The 19,216-nt window shown below is 36.3% G+C and overlaps 2 protein-coding genes across 3 annotated transcripts in view; one reads left to right on the forward strand and one right to left on the reverse strand.

The window, feature by feature from the left end:
- Window positions 1–201: 201 nt before the first annotated feature.
- Window positions 202–12,220, reverse strand: ORMDL1 (ORMDL sphingolipid biosynthesis regulator 1). Its single transcript, XM_019740763.2, has 4 exons — window positions 12,089–12,220; window positions 10,244–10,424; window positions 5,132–5,283; window positions 202–1,751 (listed from the first exon to the last, which is right to left on the reverse strand). Exons 2-4 carry the CDS (start codon window positions 10,415–10,417, stop codon window positions 1,616–1,618), a joined length of 462 nt encoding a protein of 153 aa, XP_019596322.1. The 5' UTR covers window positions 10,418–10,424; window positions 12,089–12,220; the 3' UTR covers window positions 202–1,615.
- A 64-nt stretch (window positions 12,221–12,284) lies between these two features.
- Window positions 12,285–19,216, forward strand: part of PMS1 (PMS1 homolog 1, mismatch repair system component) — a 67,712-nt gene continuing 60,780 nt past the window's right edge. Inside the window, exon 1 of one of the 2 annotated variants that reach the window (XM_074339178.1) lies at window positions 12,285–12,421. The gene's annotated coding sequence lies outside the window, so the exon portion shown is untranslated. The remainder of the gene's footprint in view (window positions 12,422–19,216) is intronic. The other variant, XM_019740744.2, reaches the window with a different exon arrangement.

Here is a 19,216-nt window from a genome sequence, read left to right on the forward strand (position 1 = left end):
TAGCAGAAGGCCTGAATTAGAGCTAGATTTCTATCTCTGAAGCCTGCAAAAAAACGTAAGCCTTTTGAGATAAACTTTAAAATGAAGAAAAACAAAGGAATATTTTTAACTACTTCAATTTTACAAATTCAGTTGCTTAAAAAAACCCTTGAAAAATAAAAGTATAATGTTGATGACTGAATTTGGAGAGATCTTGCAATATTAAACCAAAGAGAAAAAATTTTATTGAAGTACAGATTACTGGTTATTTAAAAATACAAGGGAAAAAAACATACAAAGGCGTTATCATATAACTCATTTCTAATGTTGATACTTCTGAAATACAAAACAATGATCATTACCCCCCAAAAGTCAGTTTATTGAAACAAGTTGATTTTTAAGTTGGTCTGTAACTCTTTTCACTGAATTTTCTTTACAAATGTTACTAGGTTTTTCAGTTTTATCCCATATCAGAACTTTTTGTTTTTTGGACATACTTCTCAAAATAATATATAGCTATTTCTTGTAATTAATGTTAGCAACTACAAGAAGCTTCTCTAAGTCACAAGAATTCAGTATGGTTGCTGCTTTGGAAATAATTATATTGGGTTATCTACACTAAGACTCGTGTAACAGAAGGTAAAATATGGGGATTAAGAGCAGGAGGACTAAGAAAAGACCAAGTTCTCTTTTACTCCAGAAATGCTAAAAAAGACTCCATTATTTACTCTAGTACTACCGCTAGAGAAGCAGTTTCTGCCAGACCACAGGTTGGCTATGTAGTTATCTATTTTGTATCTCCTTTTCTAAAGAATGGCAGACTTGAACAATTAGATTGCTCAATCAAATAAGCAGACTTTTAAATTACCATATACTTTAACTGTGTAAAATAAATTATTTTAACTGGTTTAGCAGGCCTGTGTCTGCAAAAGCAGCAAAACCCACTTTACTCCAAAATCAGAAGGCTGACTCACAGCCTATTTGTGAGATGCCTGGCTGTTACCAATCAGTCATAAAAGTGGGCCTCCAAGAGCTCAGTAAGTTAATGACTTCATCTATCAACACACAATGTTGAGCTAGCAAAACAAAAAAAGTACACTCGTAAGGTAGGGATTGGCTTGTATAAAACAAGAGGGTATGTATATATACATACTCTTATATAACACGAGAGGAATACATATGGCATTAAAAACAGTCTACTATAAACTTGTAAAGAGATGATTCTGGCTTACATGTAAGTCAACTTGAACTGACCATGACTGAATGATTGGAAGTTTTTTTTCTCCTATCATAATGCCCATTCAGTATAAGCTAAGCTGGTCTCAGTTTCTTAGAAATCTCTCATTTCCTTGGATTTATCTAGTACACCCTCACTTTATAGCCATTTAACTTATAAGCTGGGCCTGCCCAGCCTGTCTATTAAGCCTCTCTTCAGAAATATACCAGATGCATTAAACAGAGGCATCATCTAGTAAAAATTTGCACTTCAAAACAGCAGATGAAGAACCAGCAACTGGCTCTCCAAAGTAAATACCCCTCATTTCACACTATGATAGAAGCAGTGCAATTTACTAACCACATCTTTCTTATAGGCAACTCAGTAGTTGTAAACATTTTTCTTCAGTTTCAAAAATTTTCAATACTTATTAATTCCAAAGATCCGAACACCATGTAGCTGTGGCATTTTGGGAATTAGCACACTCAGGAGAGAAGCTGTATTTAAGATGAAGTGAGTTGGGTCATACTTCGTATAGAAACTTGCCAGAAAATATCTGTAGAAATAAAAGTTGAAAATATATATAACATCTAAAAATAAAATTATGTAGAATTTTTAAAAAATTTAAAAGTAGAAAAAGGCCACTGAAACATAAATACCTAAAAGAAGAATCATTTTTGAGCACAAAAACCAGAGGAAACATTTTAGTTTGTATACATAAGTTAATTTTATTTGGGATTTAAATATTTGTTTAATGGAGGAATATATGCACATTTTGGATTTCTGTAATTATATTAAATGCATTTAATAGAATACATTTGCTACTTAGCATCCTTTAAAGCAGGCTTCCAAACTAGGGTTCATACGCTCCCTGAAATTTCAGGTGAAGTTTTGTATTTATGTGTCTGTTTCTGAAGAGAAGATCCAGATCCAAAAGATCCATCATATTCTCAAAGGGTTTTGTGATCCACCAAAAGGTTAAGAACCACTGCTGTAAAGTTCTGGAACATGGGGTGTTAGTGCATTGATAAAGTTAGTATCTTTGAAAGAAAACAAATATTTCATTGCCTTTTTGATGGTTTCATTTCCATACTGTAGGTGAACAAGTCTATAACCAGTTTAACTGGAAACTTGAAAGACACTGTTGTAAAACTCCAGCTGTTTTGCTATAACTGAGTGTACATACATATTCAAAGATACCCAACATCTGAGAATTTGTTTTAATAAGCCTAAGCCACCTACAAGACCATTAATCATCGAGTCATAATGTCTCCTTTTATTCAAGAGTACATCAGAGTGTAGACACATCACCTGGTTACTAATAGAATACCCTAGTATAGATAGGATGTAAAGAATAAAACACCATACTTTACTTTATCATAACTTAGAAGTCAGTTTGCATATGGGTGTTTGTCTACTTAGTACTTTGAGTACACAGGAAAGTATTCTTACAGCTATTTTGCTAAATACTGTCATTAGTTTCTCATAAGGGAAGATAAGTGGTTAGATATGGTTAGAAAAGAAAAGCTATTTTCAAGTACGACTAAAAACATCACTGAGAGCTGTATTCATCATTTTCGGAACCATCTAAAGTGAAAAATTCTATCTTTCACCTTCACAATCTAGTCAGAAAATTCTTTCTTGAGAATGATCCATATTCCTCAATCTTTACTTTAAACCGTTTCTTCCTGCTTTCATATACTTGAAGACTTTTTATACTATTTACTGAACAAAATAGGATACGACTTCCATTTAGTAAGCTCATTTGATTTCCCATCATCATTATGGGTTTAATCTATAATCTGGTATGTTGGAAAAAATAAATCATCTTGGAATGGCTTCTCCTTATCATACTGTAGCATATGTGCCCTTTATGTCTTTTAATGACAACTAATTGTAAGTGTAGATTATATGAAAATTACTTGACTCTTAAGAAAACCTAGATAACTCTCCAAGGAAATGCAGAACCTCGTGGGAATCAGTGTGGTAGTGTTTTGTTTGCCAAAGGATATACTGGAAAGAGACCTGTATTAGAAGCTAGAAATTTAGGGTTTAATTTGGGCTTTTGACTCCAACTATCTGCAAGACGTGGAGCAAGGGAGTACATTTGAGACTGTTTGTTTATCTGAAAATCTGGGATAACTGCACGTCACCTATCTGACAAATGATGATCAAATAAAATGTGAAAGCACTCTGAAAAGTATCAATGCTTTATATATGGCTTTAATGCTGTTTCTTCAGTTATATAAGACATTTAATCACAGAACATTTAAAATCATATCTAAGTCAAATATATGTTTTAGGAAATATGGATATTGTACACAGGTACATCTCAATTGACCTTTTTTGTGATAGCTCTTAATGAAAATTCAGTATATGTCAGGGTCTTTTTACAGGGTCTTTTTACTCTTTATTATAATGCAGTCCTCAATATTTTATAGATAAGGAAACTTAGGCTTTCAAGAAAATGACCAAAAGTCACAAAACTAGAAAGCAGTACTGTTGAAATCCAAATTTAGAGCTGTTTGAATAACCATTATTCTTGTTATTTCATTTATCATTGTTAGACCACAAAAATCATTTTTCTTTTGACATCAATCCTTTATGGGGCTAAAACAATAACACAATTTTAAAATTTCCTCAAAGTTCTATAAATATACAGAAAAAAATAACCTACCACTTTATGATCAGTATATTCTTTTCATTTAAAAATGCCTTCCCTTATTTGAACATCTATCCAAAACCTACTCTTCTTTAAGTCCCAGTTTAAGGAATTCTAACGCCTCCAAGAAGTCTTTCCAGCTACTCCAGACTGCACTGATTCTACTGTGGATATATTATGCATAAGCTATACATAATAGAGAGTGTTTGATTAAGATATACGTGAAACATCTATTACCTGTTAGCAACTGTACTGAGTGCAGAATTCAAAGCTCTTACAAATTTTTTGCAGAAATAAAACACTTATAATAACAGAAACAATACAAAGTGGCATAAATAAGGGATATATAGTAACTACTATGGGAGTTCAAAGCAGAGCATTATCATTGAAGGCTGGGTGCTCAGGAAAATACCTCATTGAGGAAGTACAATTTAAATACTGAAAGAAGAGTCAGACATAAATTAAGAAAGGAGAAGGCATTTCAGGTGGGGATAAGTGATTTGAACAAAGACATAAGAATAGGACTACCCCTGAAGTATTCAAGAAATGCTGCTTAGGAGAGCTTGACAAGGTAGGAGTTGGGTAGGGGTAAAATATGAACATCAAGAAAAATGGAGGTAGGAACCATTTTGTGCAGAGCCCTGAAAATCAGGTAATAGGAAGAAATTAGATACCAGATACAAGGTTAGACGCTTTACAGATAGATGTTATCTAATTTATTTCTTATAGCATTAGACTGAGTTAGGTGCCACTGGCCAAAATTTCATTCATGAGCAAACCAAGCTGGCTGAGTGATAGAGGATTCAACCCAGGTCTGTCCTATAATGAAAGCCTAACCTCTGTTTTCTCTAAACCATACTGTCTCCCAGAGTTTGATTATCCAAATGGGGCAAGTGGTCAATGAAATTTGTCTGATACCCTCCAAATCCTTCTTTAGGGAGATTAATCTGATAGTGGAATATAAATAAGATTATGTGTTTATTTTTCTTGTAAGCAAGTTAGACATGAACTGAAATATATTTGACCTGTATACCCTGGAATGTCTAGGCATACTAATGAGCATGTAATGTTGTTTTCATACGTTATTGACCAAAGTGAAAACTAGTTTATTACCAGCTTGTTAAAGATTTTACCTGCATTTTATACTCTGAGGTAGGTATTTATTGATAGAGGCTCTCAACAAAATATTCTGTTTCTAATTCAAATTCAATCTAATAAAAGGATAGCTTCCTCTAATCCAATCCTCCTCATACCTAAAAATTTCCACCACTTACAGAATTATTGGAGAAATTGTGAAAAACTTCCGTGAAGATGTAAACTGTACTCCATAGTCCAGTTGTTCCCAATGAGTTAGGAGCCTTGCTCTACCTTGGTCAGGAGTTTCAAAAGGTGTTCCTTTTACTGCATGTAAAAATACATACATCCCCTGGAAAACAAGCAAGAAGGTATATAATCAATATCAAATACAAAATTGGTATTTGTCAGTAAGGAAAAGATAGTTCCAGACTCTTCGTGACAGAGTATGATTTAACTTAACAGCTCAAGTTTTAAGCTTTCATGCAGAAAAGCAATCATTGCTTTCATTTCTTTCAAAGCTTTCATTGTGAAAGGCTGTGGCCAGTTTCTTCATAGTAAAATAAAATTTCCAGGGACATATAAATATTACTTGGTGAAAATCAGTAAAAGGTCAACCAAAAGTAACCTGCGTTCATCTCTTATTAAATTGAAAATAAATAAAAAGTAACATCAGGGTAGCTTTACATCATTACACTTAAACTCTCTAACAACTTTCCAATTAGGAAATAGGGTTACCTTTTCCCCAATGTGTAGGAAAGTTTAGAGTGTCATATTAGTAAATCTGATGATACCTAAAAATGATAAAAACATATGAATTGGTAAATGATAAACAATCTCTGTATCAGGGGAAAAGATTTTGAAAATATTTAATATTAAGACTGGCTTTGTTCCAAGAGTTCTCTTCCAAAGCAACAAAGATGGTTTGATGTAATAGGTATAACGTTCAACTCAGTTTGCTTTTAAATTTACAAGTGTGCTGCAAAGTGTTTCTTTTGAAGTTAGTTTTTAAAAATCAAAGAAATATCACTAAAAGCTAATCTGTCCAGTGATATGTCTAAACATCTCATTTTGTGGTTAATGAGGAAAAAAGCAATGTATACTAGATTTGGTTTCCTTGAAATTATGATACCCATTTAAATTGATACCGTGTTTCCCCGAAAATAAGACCTAACTAGCATGATTTTCCAGGATGACATCACCTGAACATAAGCCCTAATGTGTCTGTTGGAGCAAAACTTAGTATAAGACTCTGTCTTATTTTTGGGGAAACACATTAGGCAGTGCTTCATTGCAAGATCACTGTCTGAGGAAATAGTAACAAAATAAAGCCTAAATATTATCATGAAACAGAAGTCACAATGCCATATCATTTCTTTTTCTTTCAATAAATATATCAAAAAAATAGAAAAATTAGTGATATGAAATTTCAAAAGATGTTTCTTTGCAGTAACACCTAAGCTGTAGAGGAATGGACTCATGTTCAATTGGATTTTAACTCAACAAACATTTAATAAGTGGTTCAAACGTACAGAACACATGGCATGTATGCATATACGAAACTGAACATGATACACAGCCTTTAAAAAGTTCAATCTTCTAAGAGGTGATAAGGAGGAAAAAAGATGTATAAACAACTACAATGTAGGGCAGAATTTGCCATCAAAAGTACAGTGCACTTAGAAAAAGGTTCCTTGTTGCTGAGGCAAAAACCTTGATAATACCTTGTCATTTATATCATTCTTGAAGGTTCAGCTCAAATGACAACTTAGTGAAGCCTTTCTTATTAGTAATAACGTCCTTCCTACATGGTTGTATAGAATTTTATTGAAAATACTTTTATTATAGCACAATATATTGTGTTGGAGTCGTTTACATGTTTGTTTTCCCATTAACCTGAATACCTCAGAAACAAGGGCTGGTATACAATATTAGATATTAAGCCAAGGTGACATTTAGCTGAGAAATGTCTATCCTGTAAGCACCAGGAAACCATTTTCACATGGGCTTTAAAGCACACCAATAAATAGAAATTGTATGCTTTCCAAGTCTCAGGAGTACGTGACTCAAAAAAGTTAAGAATCTCTACTCCAGACCATGTATGTGTTAGAATTATCAAAGACAAGAATAATCCTATCATTATTTGCTTCAAACCACATAAATTCACCAGTATTTGAATATTTTATGTATCCTTTCCAATGAAAAATAATAAAATTTCTTCTGACCATATCTTCTACTCCATTATTTTTATTTTTAATAGTTTTCTGTAAAATTTTAGTGACAGATGATTTATACCCACATCAAAAGAATTAGGAAAAATGTATGAAGCTCACGGTTACTCCTTAACAAATATTTATTAACTCAATATGAAGAGACTTCTCATTCATTTGAAAAGCTAGGCAAAAAATTTGGCAAAGTATAAATACCTCTGAGTAAACTGTAGTACTGAATAAAAACCATCACTAGGTTTCTACATATGGTTCAGAAAGGCAAAGACAGTACTTTTTCTAACTAGGGATAACAATTATATCTATTTTCCCATATTTAAGAGCATTCAGCATGTATTTCACATTTTTAATTGGCTTAATGTAGGCTATCTTCAAAACAAACTTAAATTTGGAGTCATATAATTACTTCTTTTGAAGCATTCTGGTTAATATATTATAGTTGCCAGAATTATATTATAGTTGCCTTGTAATTTTTGCTACAGCTACAGCTGGTTGGTTAGGTTGTTAGTGTGGTGAATTAGTAAGTCAGAAGTTTGCTTCCCTACATGCTGTCAATTACCTATCCTTTGTCCGTTGTCATATATGGTGCCTCAATCTCAGTCAACCAAATTGAAAACATGAGGGGCGGAGATGGCTTCTGAAGTATATTTACTATATGTGCCACTGGAGAAGGAAAAATTACATGACAATACAGACTAATTTATTCAGAAAACATTTAAATAGGTCTTTGGAGATACAGAAATTAAAAATACAGAGATAAACTACTAATTATAAAACTATCATAAATACATGATAAAAGAATGCAACATGTTAATATTTGAGTACAGTTTTCTCGGACAAGTAAGAATCAATCAGGCAGAGCAGGAAGAAGAGAGGGATATTAAAATAGTGGAAGAAGAGCCTAGGCTAAAGCAAAAAAGGTGAGAGCAAGGCGATTTTCATTATTGTTAGAGCATAACTTGTGTTTGGAGATGGGCTGAGATAAGGTTGAATCCTTTTCTTGCCTCTGCACAGTTATCAACTGGTCTTGCATCCCACACAAGGAACTTGGCATTTTACTATGAATGTAACAGGGAATCATTGAACTTAAGGAGTATGTCTTCAGCAGACATGCATTTTAAAACTATCTCTCTACCAGCATGGGATGGAGGAGAGTAGAGTAGAAGAACATCAAGGAGACCATTTTTTATCTATTGTAATCCACCTGAGAAAAATAAGTGTATGAAATACAGCAATGATGGTGGAGATCAAGTTGAGAGACTGTAAAGCAGTAGAACAGGCAGGGCTTTGACTAAGTGGATATAGAATATAAAGGAAAAGGAGTTACCTAAGACTAGGGTGACCATATATGCTAGTTTGCATGGACGGTTCTGATTTGCACCTATTCTCTTGGAGTACTTATTACTAGAGCTCCCTTTTACTCTCAACACAGTCTGTTTGGATGATTCATTATATTAATCACTTTTCCTTTGACATTCAGCTATCTGGCCTGGCTTACAGAACAGACAGTTGTGCCTTTGGAATGGGTTAGGAACAAAGAGGCATAGATTGTAGGTATAAGGAATAGATCAGGAATGAGTTCAATTTATACCTGTTTGGTTTAAGGTGCGCCAGGTGATCTGGCAATAATAAGGGCATCATCATTTTACAGGTAGAAACTGGAAATATGGAAAGATAAAGTAACTTAGAATATATAGCATAAAAAAATGTGAAGAAAAGAACCTCAGAAAAAGAGAAAGAAGACAGTGAAAGAGGAAATAGGAAAGGAAAGATAAGAAATATGTCTAGGAAAAAGCAATCCTATGAAAACCAAAGGAAAAGAATTCCAATAAAAGAGATATGATTCATGTAAAATATTTCAGAGAAGTCACTATTTAAAAACAGTGTTTGCCCTACCAACGTCTATCACTGAAAATGGACGAAATGCACATTCTCTTATTTCTACCACCACCATCATCCTTGTCATCCTCCAGTCAACTTCAAATACTCTCCAGAAGACATAACATTAATTCAAAAAATCTATTTTCCTACATTTTTCTGTCTTAATTTTAAGTTCTTAATTTTTTTGATATCTCTAAACAAATATATAGTTAATTTGGATTCAACTGAAAGCCAATTAACTGGATTTCTCCCCATTCTACTTTAATAGGCTCTTAAAGAAAAATCACTATTAGATTTCTTTTTTAAAACAGGCAATTTCCGAAGTTACATGATATGGTTAGTAGAGGTAGTCGAACCTCTGGTACTTATGTAGAGCTACCATACAATACAGACGAGTGATAGTCAACATGAAGAACCTAAGGCACCATAAGAATCATGTAAGATATGATTAAGCTCAAAATTTCTACAGTGAAGCAGGAAAGTATACTTATACAATTTAGAAAGACTTAACAAGGATTGAAACCAAAGATGTTCATTAGACTCCAGTTAACCAAAAAACATAATTCTTCTTCTGAAGCATTCTGGTTAATATATTATAGTAGCCTAAATTATAGTGACTTGTAATTTTTGCAAATAGGTAAAATGGCCTATTATTTTTTAGATTCTATAAAACCAATAAAAGAAAAAGTCGTAGAAAAATGGCCCAATGTTTAAATATAGTGATAGAAAAATATAATCCTATTCCAGATTAAAATTCTTCAAAATTGTCATATATACTAAAGATCACTGAACTGTATACCTTATTTATTTTTACATTTTTATTAAATTTATTAGGGTGACATTGTTTACTGAAATTATGTAAGTTTAAAGTATAAATGGGTGAATTTTGTATGTGAATTATATCTCATAAAACAAAAAAACTAAGTCGTGTTTTTCTTCTTTATGAAAACTTCAAAAAAGTGTTTAAATATACTTAACACAAAATGTACCATATTAACCATTTTTAAGTGTACAGTTGACTGATATAAAGTACATTCACACTGTTATGCAACCATCACCACCATCCATCTCCAGAACTCTTTGTATCTTGCAAAATCAAAACTGTACCCATTAAACAATAACTCCCCATTCTTTCCTCCCCTAGTCCTTAATGACCTTTAAAACTCAAGCTTTCAAATGTTTAGTATAAGGTGAAATTCTTACCAGATTATGTATAACATTTGTTAAGGTCCAAGCAACAGGAACACTGAAGAAGGGAATACTGAGTAAGACAATATGAAGTAAGCCAACTCCCAATGCATATGTCAGCCACATACCCCGGCTGTTCATTACACGGGTATTTGGATTCACCTCACTGTGGGCAACGCCAACATTCATGTTTGCTCTGTAGGAAAGCAATGAAATGAATCAACACTGACATAACTGGAAACCTAAATACTCCTAATTCTGACATGACAGAATAAGTGTGTAAACTAACAAACACCCCTCCCTTCCCCCCACACCCCCCCCAGACAATTTGCTACTTGCAGATGATGACAAAGGCAGTACAGAATTCTTGACATCTGACTTTATGGTAAGACAAACAAGACTTATTTGTAAGGTTTTGGGTTACAAAATATACAGTTAAAAACCCTTTCTTAAAGCTTGTCTTCCAGCACGTTGATTTTATTCAATGAAGTAATGGACAGGAAAACTCAAAGAAAAAACCCCTACATTTTCTTATAAGAGCAAAGTGAAAACTCAGGCTAAATTCGCCAACAAAATAAATACAAAGAAAGCAAAGCTGACCCAGCCAGTCTGTTGTATTTCAACTTTTATACCTAATGCAATGTTGTATCCATAAAGAGTGGTCACTGTTTAAATCATTCCTTTTTGAATACTGAAAACCTGGGAGGAACAGTGGTGGAAAATTTTACCTGGTCAAGGGATAAGGTTTGTTTCTCAGTCTCGTGATATAATTAGGTTAAAACAATGAGTCTTCTGCATATTTTAACTCTAGTCAATTCCCCTAAAACTTTAGTTTTTTTTCATTTCTTTTAAAAATTGTTCCCTTTTCCTTTTGTATTCAAGATGAACAGCAAAGGAAGAAACGATAACAGTTCCCAGTTGTTTTAATGATGATGTTTGCTTTGGTATAATTATCTCTTAAAATAAAACTGTCCTGAATAATACCTATCATCTCGGTAAAAATCGAAAAGTGAGATTGGAGTGAAGAGGGTCAGATTATATTTGGAACAGCTCTCATTTAAAAAAATATATAAACTATTACAGAGTTGGGACTGAGAAAGGAATTTCTCATAAGCCAATTCCTCAAGTGTTTCTGTAGTACTCCCCTTCTCCCTCCAAAAACCTATGGAACACATCAAGGGTTGACCAAGGCTTATGGTGACGAAAGCTGGTTACACCAAAACGAAGCAAAAGTCTCAAATTTACATGTGTAAATATTTTTTTCTAATCTGAACACCCACATATTATTTTTAGCATATAATGTGTATCATACATTTTTATATGCTAAGTTAAGTGACAGTCAGGACATACCACCACTCTAGACACTTCCCACTTTCCATAGGATGGGAAAAATATGCTCGAAAGAGGCTTAAAATTTACATCTGAGCCAGAAGGCAAAGCTGGTATGCTACTGACCCTACCGCTGTTCAGAAAACCTTTCCAGAGAATCTCCGGAGACACTGGCAAACAATGACTTCAAACAGAGAAGAGCCTCTCGCCTATGACCCCGCGGGAGACTTGAGGGTGGCGACTCGCAGCGACCCACCAGATAGCCGGAGCTCCCGGACAGTGGAAGCTCAGCAGAAGCCGTTGCCTCTACCGCCGCAGCGCCTCCCCCACCCTTCCCTTCCTTCTCGGAGCTACATATCCTATCGGGGCACAACAAACATTTGGGGCGCAAGTCTCGGGGGCCACTTGGCTGGCACCACCGGACAGGGAGCCAGAGCTCACTTTTCCTACTTTGGCCGACCCAAGCCAACCAGCAGCTTCCTACTGCTGCAAGCAGCGGCACAACCCCTGGGACCTTTTGTGCCCACTCACCTGCCGCCACACTCCCGGCGGCCGGCTCACAGGAGGACCCACTCCGCAGCGACTGCGTCTCTTCAAGGCCGAATGCCCGCGATCAGCCCCAGCGCAGGGCGGCGCAGTTTGCGGAAGCTTTCAGAGTCGAATACGCTGCCAGCGGATTGGCTGCGTGCAACGCTAATCCCACGTTTTCCGGGTGGGGCGGGACTAAGCGCCGCAAGCCTTTTTCCCGCCCCGTCGCGCGCGCGTGCGCGCTGAGAGTAAATCGGGCTACTGAAAGGCCAGCCCTGGGCTGCGGGCGGGACCCTGGCTTGTCGGCTAGTGGATGGTAATCGCGCGAATTAGAAGGTAGTGTCGTGTGGCTAACGGGCATTCATTCTTATATTCTCGTAGGCTCGGGCCCCCCTCCCTTCAACTCGTCCTGGTCGATACGAGAGCGCCGCTGGCCGCCACGGGCGCCCCTCCCCCCAACCTCCACCTTCACCGCCCGGCGGGAAGCGGACCAAGCCGGGCCGCGGGCGCGCACACGTGGAGAGCGGTCTCCGAGCTGGTCTGAGCTCGTTAAGCGTCTGGTTTGGCCATTCTGACTAAAATGTATTTAGGTCTTTGTTGCAGCCAATTTCCCAGATTCTTCCAGGTGAAAGCCTTAAAGTTGTTTGCCAGGATAAACTCCAGCCCCTGACAGCCGTAACTCAGTTTGGTGAATGAGTGTGACGTTTTATAATATTGTACGTTGTGGCATCATACAGGCCGTGCAAGCAAACTCTTCTCAGTTAACAGTGATTTCTGGGTTTATTCACAAGCTGACGTCAGGCACCTGTATTACATGTGGAGGAAATATGAATACCACAAATTGATCTTATTTGAGAACCGAGAGGAAATGTCAGTTGGGGTCATACCGTGTTTCCCCGAAAATAAGACCTAGCCGGACATTCAGCGCCAGTGCATCTTTTGGAGCAAAAATTAATATAAGACCGGGTCTTATTTTTTTGCTCCAAAAGATGCATTGGCGCTGATTGTCCGGCTAGGTCTTATTTTCAGGGAAACACAGTATTTAGAATCAAATTATTAATTGATGGTACACACAATGTTTGTGATTTGTATTGCTGAAATGACTTTCAGCATTTCAAAACTGGTGTAAGAGAATGTTGATTACATATATCTTGCATTTCTGTTGGCTCTATGAAACAGTTGGGTTAGATTTATTATATTCTTTAAATAAATTATTTATTTCATGGTGTTTTCCCTAAAGTCTGAGTTCTCTGATCTCTGCTTATTTTTTAGGTACACTATTGTTCTTAACTGACTTTCCTGGTCATCAGCACTCTTTCAGGAGTGTTTGATTTCCCTCTCAGTAAATATGGAAGATTGATAGCTAATACTCTCAGATATTCTATGATGTAATTTGTAAGCCTGATATCAACCCTTCTGCTTTTCAAAAGATGCCATTTGGTGGTACACATACAATAGAATGCTTGCTATGTTCCAGAGGTTATGGGAGGGAAATGAGATTAATATAAAATCTCTGTCTTCATAGAACTGAACAGAAGGAATGTACAAAAAAACAATAGAATAACCTGTGATGAGTTTGGATTAGAAATAAGGAAAAGGTGCTGTGGGAGTGCAGAGGAAGGAATGTTTAATCTGTTGGGGGTGAGGGTGGAGCTGGGAAGCAAGGCTTCCTTGAGGAGGTGATACTTGAGCTAAATCTGGCAGAATGTTTAGAAGTCATCTGTAGTGAAAGGGAACCTTGTGAGCTAAGGAGGAGTGAGTGCTACCACATGAAGAGAGATGAGTTATATAGTGTGACTGTCCTAGTGTGCATTTGGAGAATAGTGGGATGACATTAGAAAGATAAGAGGTCCCATTAAGGAGTTTGGACTTTACCTGGTTAGTAGTTGGAAATCTTTATAAAATTTTAAATAGGGTAGCAACATGATGACATTTAAATTATAGAAAGAACCCTGTAGGTGGTTGCGATTTGAGGCAAAATATCTATTAGGTGGTCATTGCAAAGTTCAGGGGAGAAATGTTGAGGGTGCTGAACAGAGGCAGTGGCTCCAGGAGAGAACTAGTTTGAGAAATATTTAGGTAGGATAGATAGGACTGGCAGGATGTAGAGAGTGAGGAGAATTTCTAGGATGACTTCAAGGTTTCTACTTTTGCCTTGTGAAACTGGATGAGAGTGGCCTTTGGAGTCAAGCATGCCAAGGTGTGCAGGTATGCACCTGTGACTTACTAGTTGTGTGATCTTAAACAAGTTATCAAGCTTTTAAATCCCATTTGTGAGAGAAGAAGAAGAATATACATAGGGTTGTTGTGAGGAGTAGATGGGATAACATATATTTTATATATATACACACAAAATATATATGTTAACATGTATATATGTAATATATATATAAAATTGCTTATGTGAGCTATTTTTTAAAATCTTTTTATTGGGGAATATTGGGGGACAGTGTGTTTCTCCAGGGCCCATCAGCTCCAAGTAGTTGTCCTTCAATCTAGCTGTGGAGGGCGCAGCTCAGCTCTGAGTCCAGTCGCCATTTTTGACTTTAGTTGCAGGGGGTGCAGCCCACCATCCCATGTGGGAATTGAACTGGCAACCTTGTTGTTGAGAGCTCGTGCTGTAACCAACTGAGCCATCCAGCCACCCCTCCGGGAAGCTCAGCGGCAGTTCGTTGTCTTTAATCTAGTTGTGGAGGGCACAGCTCACCGGCCCACGTGGGAACCGAACTGGCAACGCTGTTGTTCAGAGCTCGCGCTCTAACCAGTTGAGCCACCTGGCCACCCATGAGCTATTATTTTTATGATCAAAAAGAAATATAGGAAGAAAGACAGTTAATTGGAAAAAGATTCTGAGATCAGCTTGGGACATGTTAAGTTAGGGTGCCTCCGAGTCATTTAAATGATGATATTTAGAAGGTAGTTAGAAATAAGGCCTTGCCCTGGAATTCAGAAAAAAATCTGGTTAGGAAATAGAGGTGAGCTAAGAGATGATACGGAGCCCAGTTAAAATAAGAGTATGTAAAGGGAAGGAGTTAAGGCAGTGGTAACTTGCTAGGAAGGAGGACATTCTTCCTAATGTTTACATTGACATGAGGAAGATGCTGATAAGATTATGTTTCGTTGCCCTTCATTAGTATTCATGAAGTGCTTACCATGAGTGAAGTACTCTGATTATGTTGCATCCAGAAATATATAATTCCTTGCATACAAAAGTTGTATAGATCAGGACAGGTGTGATAAGCATCCAGTGAGTGATGCAAGACAAGTTCTTTAGGAATATAGGGGGAGGGAAGGATCATTCCTAATTGGTGATCAGAAAGGAACCATGTTACAAGTGTTACTGGAACTGTGTCTAGAATGACAAGATTGCATTGAGAGGAAGAGGAGGTGCAAATAGGGTGAGGTTTCTAGCAAATGAAGATTGAGATATTTGACCTTGGTCACTAAGATCAATGTGTTATTAAGAGAAATAGCAAAGTTAAGTGGAAGGCATTGAGAGGGGAGCAGGAAGATACGTTCTGTTTTAGAAGCATTTATTTTGAGGTGTCAGTGACATGGATTTTTAGAAATGCCTATCTTGGGAAGAGAGATCACTGTTAGGGATGTAGATTTAGATATGCTTCTGTAAGTTTTAAGATTTCTTTCTATAAGCTTTGGGTTTTAAGATATCTAAGAAGAGGAGAGAGGGATTGAGGAATGCCCACATTTCTGGGAGGAGAGTGAAGAAAACATGAAGAGATCGAAGAAGTATAGGTGGAAAGGTCCTTGAGAATTAGGAGTATCATCAAGGTCATGTGCTTCGGGGATGTCAAGGAACATGAGTCCTAAGAAAAGAATGTGATGATTTAAGAAATCATTGGTGAACTTGAAGAGAATCATGGCAGTGGTTGTGGTATAAGCCATTTTGCAAGGGTTTTAGAAGTGAGTTGGTGACAGTGAATGTAGGTTACTTATTCAAATTTTGGCTTCACGATAATTATTGGGGTAAAAGGGTTGAGGGAAGAATTTTTTTGTTTTTGCTTTCAAGGCCAAGGTGCTTGTTGGGGGAACTGGATAAAGAAATTAGGTATAAGCATTAGCTTAGGAGGAAGAGACATTGACCCAAGCCTGAGGGAAGAAGGGTATGGCTAGAGGTGCAGGCTTGAAGAAACCGGAGGACACAGTGGGGTGGAGGAGGCAATGAATGTGTGAAGGTAGAGTTCATGCTATGGCTGCCTTGGTCTCAGTAAACTAGAAGAATGATGAAGATTAGGAAGAAATTAGGGACTTGGAGGGGGTGGGGGGAAGATTTAAAGAGGGATTGTAGAGAATGAGACAAAGATGATGAGATTAAGGGGGAGATTGCTCAGAAAGTGTGAAGGTTGAGGTGAGGCTAGGTTTATACCCCAAAGCTTGATTAATCAGTATTTTTCTTAGATCCTTGGGATTCTTAGGTAGAAGTAGAAGTCTTCTTGAACATAAGCCTGACCTGATACCAGGCCAGGGGATAAGGGTTAGACATGGTGGGGAGGTTATTCATTTAAGGGTTGGAAGGACCTCATTTAGTTCAAGTATCCTGGGATACTTGTACCAAACACTATAGCATGTATGTACCAAACACTATAACAAGTATCAGATTTACTTCTTAACCACAACCATACGATAGCATCTCCATTTTGTAGGTTAGATGAGTTTTAGAATTTAATTTCCTCAGCATTATATAGCTGTTAGTGTAAGGGCTGGGATAGAGCTAAACACAGTGTGATTCCAGAGCCTGCTCTTTTACTATATCCAGTGCTGTCCAATCGAACTATAATGTAAGCCACACATACAATTTAAAGTTTTCTACTAGTCACATTAAAAAGTTAAAAAAATTAATTTTAATAATGTTTTATGAAACCCAGTTATACCCAGAATATCATTTTATGCTGTAATCAGTGTAAAAAAGAATAAGCTTTTATATTTTTTTCATACTGAGTTTGAAATCCAGAGTGTGTTAACATGTCTCAATTTAGAGTAGCCACGTTTCAAATGCTCATAGCTAGTGCTACCATATTAGATAATGCAGCTCTATACCCTTAGACCTGAGGCCAGTCTTGAAAGCTGCCGGAGAATGCAGAATGTGCCTTTTACTTGTGAAAGCACTAATTTGTGGGAATATTAAGATAATGAAGCAGCCTGATTGTCCACTGTTCTCCTGACTTACTGGGAAAGCCTCTGAAGTCTTGAGTGCCACAAAAAACCATTGAGAGGTACCATATTTTACTGTGTATAATGGGCACCCATGTTTTTGGCCCAAACTTTCAGGGGGAAAAATTTGTCGTTTTAATTTTTTAATTTGAATTTTTATTTGTTCATTTAGGTACTTGTTTTTTGTATTAGAAAGGAATTTTAGCATTTTTTAACATATTATGGTACAAGAAATTTTATGTAGTAAATAGTTACAAAACACGAGAACAGATATAAGGTACAAGAAATTTTATGTACCGGTAACAAATTTACAATATTTATGCATCAAAGAAGGCCAAGAACTCTTCATTGTTGCACATTCATTGCAAGTTTGTCGTAAGTTCAACAAAACTGATTATCATATTCCAGGGTACAATTTTGCATATGGGTATCATTATTGATTTCTAGAGTTATACTTCTAACTCATAAGCATAAATAAAATAATTAGAAACATTTATATGGATCTGGAATTAGTATTACCCAGGTGTAATGTGCATCCTTATTTTTCCCTTAGAAATTTGGGCAAAAATGTGTGCATTATATATGGCAAAACACAGTAGTTGTTCACAGCTACTCTCATTAAAACTGGGTACCTATCAAACTAAATCAAATATATAATTAGAAGGTAATTGTTAGGATTAAGAAAAAATCCCCAGCATTTCTTTACATAGTCACTGTCATCATAATAATACACGTTTTATACAGCCTCCTCAGTTACAGAACATTTTATATGTGCTTTTTTATTTGATCCTCACAACAAATCAGTAAGGCATTATCTCCATTTACACAGGATGAATTGATTTTACAGAGGGATTTAAGTGATTTGTATCAGTTTACATGTAATAAAGATGAACCCCAAAACTTGTTTTTTGAACTTCAGTCTGGTATATTTTCCTTCTATGCTAATCAGCTTTGTCTTGTACAAAGTAAAGTATCGTTATATTTATGAATTGTGACTAGTTAACACCACTCAGAACTCAATATGTTAGCCGCTTCCCAGAAATGTGTCCTTTCAATTCCTATGTAGTTGCTATAAATACTTTACATTACTTTGCTTGTCTTACGTTACCTGAGAAAGAATCCTAAAAGGACACCTTTTTATTTGGTTTGCTTTTGGCATTGCTGTTTTGTTTGGACCTAGATTCCATAGGATCAAATCATCATGTGAGCACATAACTAGTCGTGGTAAATTAAGGATGTAGCTAGGTTTCCCCCCCACCCTGTTTTTTGTCAAAGAAAATCTTGACTCTGTAGAGGAATTGCGTGTTGTAAAGCTAGTATTTTTTTATTTTTCTGAAATCTTTTCTGAAATAAGGCATTAAGACAGATGTAAACCTCACTCCCTGGATATTTTACATATGGGATTTGCATTTGAGATTTTTTTTGTTTGAAAGAGTTTCATAGCTAAAACAATTCCTGGCAGAGAGGTTTTGGATGTGCAGGTTGGGTTGGCATATAAAGAACTTTGAATTCCAGCACAGAGATTTGAGCTTCATCTGATTTTGGCTTTAGGGAACCACATGATTAGAATAATGATTTAGGCAGAATGGTATAGAGGGTAGTTACCTGATGTGTCTGGGATCTGACTAGTTCAGATTAACAGCAATTCTAGGGTCTGGAGATCCTAATTCCAAAAGAACTCAGTAATTGAAAAAGACATAGTAACTCATCAAAACATATGGATAACTGATGATGTTTAAGTGAGACTGCCATTAAGGCATTTGACTGACATCGGCATCCCAGTGACAGTACCTCCTGGCCCGGCAGATCACATATACACTCAGTATAGCACAATTATGCTTATCTTTCTTCAGTTATTACCATAGCGTGATTTACCAACTAGCTTCTGTGTGCCTTAGTCTTACAAAATAGAGATGATAATGGCATCTATTTTAGAGTATTTTTAAGAAATAAATGGTTTAG

This window comes from Rhinolophus sinicus, linkage group LG01 (genome assembly GCF_036562045.2).
Source record: "Rhinolophus sinicus isolate RSC01 linkage group LG01, ASM3656204v1, whole genome shotgun sequence".
NCBI lineage: Eukaryota > Metazoa > Chordata > Mammalia > Chiroptera > Rhinolophidae > Rhinolophus > Rhinolophus sinicus.